At 40.6% G+C, this 2,500-nt stretch overlaps 1 protein-coding gene across 1 annotated transcript in view; it reads left to right on the top strand.

Moving 5' to 3' along the window:
• LOC143032203 (uncharacterized) overlaps positions 1-2,500 on the top strand; it is a 28,904-nt gene that overhangs the window by 10,095 nt on the left and 16,309 nt on the right. The window contains exon 2 of the mRNA XM_076196676.1: positions 1,442-1,668. Coding sequence (XP_076052791.1) covers positions 1,442-1,668 — 227 coding nt within the window. The remainder of the gene's footprint in view (positions 1-1,441; positions 1,669-2,500) is intronic.

Genomic DNA, 2,500 nt, shown 5'->3' with positions numbered 1-2,500 from the left:
AATGATAACAGTAATAATGATATTGATAATAATGATATTGATAATAATAATAATAATAAAATAATGATAATAGTAATGATAATAATGATAACATTAATGATAATATTAATAACAATAATAATAATAAGAATAATCACAATAAAAAGTTAAATAAAAATATGAATAAATGAATAAAGAAATGAATATATGAAAAACTATTGATGGCAGGAGATCCCGTGGGTTTAATTTTTATCATTATCATTCTATTTAATTTTATTTATTTATTTATTTATTCATTTATTGGGGGGGGGGAGAAGACCGTAGGAACAAATATGCTGGGAGCCAATGTCCAATACCCCCAAATCCCCCCCCCCGCCCCCTCTTTGGTGTTTAAGGCTAAGGCCCTGTTCACACAAGCGGTTTGCACCGTGGCGGATCAATTGCAATGTAAATCAGTGGAGGCGTTCACTCACAACTGCGCAGTTTTTCCTTGGCCTTGCATTACCTCCACGGTTTCCGAGCGGTTCAGACTGCTAATGTGAACAGGGAAGGCCTTAGGAAAGGACTCCGCTCAGCATCAAGTCCTGCAACCTAATGCAACCTGAAAACTCTGACGCGGCACCTAACACCTACAAACCCATTCCCTAGCCCCCTCACTCCTTGCCCCCCCCCCATGGACTAGCTGGTCTCCAGCCGGTTGCTCAATGACAGCCAGGGTGGCATTTGGTAGCCTTTGATGTAGTTGTCAGCCCTGTTTCCATCTTTTTCAACAAATAGTTCATGTTGGCACCCCTGGTTATCGTTATTCATTTACTTCGTCATTCAATTTTTTTTTATCAATTTTCTAATTTATTCATTTATCTTTACTAAACAAACGGCCCAGTAATGAACCAAGTGGACATTTAGTGGACCATTGCATTGTTAAATGCGTTATCATACTAGGCTATTTTATCTCCAACCTCCGATTAATCGGCGGTAACGCTCACCTCCAACACTTTTTCCGCCGTAAAATTACCATGGCAAACTATTTTGTTTTCTCAACAATTAATTTAAAATGTCATTTGATGTGCTGAAGGAAAATTATCTTCCTCCAGCATATCAGATTCCAAAAGTTGGAGGAAAAATTGCCCAGTGTGATAACCCTACCTGTCCTTATTTTTGTTTACTACAATGGCCGGCTTCACCATGGACCACAGGGTCATCCGGCCTAATCAACTCTCCCCTGACTTTCCTTTGTATGACTGTCACAGTTGGTACGCCTGGATCACCTGGGTTTCTCCCAAGAAGTCCCGTTGGCAGCCTCGTCTGTCATTCAATCTTAAGGTTCACTTTCACTCATACATACCTCGTCACAAGACAACGAGTTCTATAGTTCTCCTCATGCAATATATCCTCTCACAATCACATCATAGGGACTGTAAACCGGTCTCACCTCACCATCGTCCCCTCTCCCCCCAAACAGGTGCTGCTTCTGTTGGCCGGCCTGGCCGCGCTTTCCCTTGCGGCTAAGCTGCCTCATCTCCACACGGGCGAAGACCACGATGATGACCACCACCATCATGCAGAGGAAGAGGAGGAGAAGAGGCCTTACAGCTTCGCCTACAAGGCCTCCCGCTACTACAACGGCAACCCCGACAGAGAGCATCAAGAGATGAGAGGCGCCGATGGCATCACAAGGGGTGTCTTCAGGTGGGTAGTGGACCAATTCAGGCAACCGTCTGGAGTATACAGTTAGCCTCCAGCAACTCTTCTTTTCCTCCAGGTGTGGAGCAAGTGGAGCTGCTCCACCTGACCATTAAAATGGGTGGGGACAGAGTAGTATGTACGTGATTATGTACGTACGAATGTATGTATATATGTATGTGTATATGTATGAATGTATGTACCTATATATCTATGTGCATACATATCGATAATTTTATTAAACAGATCTGCATACGGGATTCGAACCCTAGACAACGTGATACTGGACCAAACCAAGCCTAGAGTTCTACCAACTACAATATGAGGGAAGGTCACATGTACGAACTCATACACAGAAACGCACAAACACACGCAATAGGGAAGGTGAAGGGAGTGGGTGAGAGGACGAGGAGGAGAGAGGACGATTATGACCTGTCGTAACAACGTCGGAGGGTGGGGTGGAAGCGGAGGGGTCGGTTGGAGGGAGAGGGATGGAGGGGTTCGCCATACAGGAGGGAGAATTATTATTCAATTTAATGCTTGAAATCATATTATTTGTTAGAAAAGTTGAAAATACACAAAAGAAATTCAACAACTACCAAGACGCTGTCGACTTTAACAACACATGCTTATAAGAGAATTTGCTCCCTTACTTTTCAAATACATATATATATATATATATATATATATATAAATATACATATATATACATATATATTTATATACACACATATATATATATATATATATATATATACACACACACACATATATATACATATACATATATATATATATACATATATATATATATACATATATATATATACATATATAT

Source organism: Oratosquilla oratoria, chromosome 1, assembly GCF_046742065.1.
Source record: "Oratosquilla oratoria isolate Oo_2021 chromosome 1, ASM4674206v1, whole genome shotgun sequence".
In the NCBI taxonomy this organism is placed as follows: domain Eukaryota; kingdom Metazoa; phylum Arthropoda; class Malacostraca; order Stomatopoda; family Squillidae; genus Oratosquilla; species Oratosquilla oratoria.
This window is presented reverse-complemented; position numbering and strand designations above follow the sequence as displayed.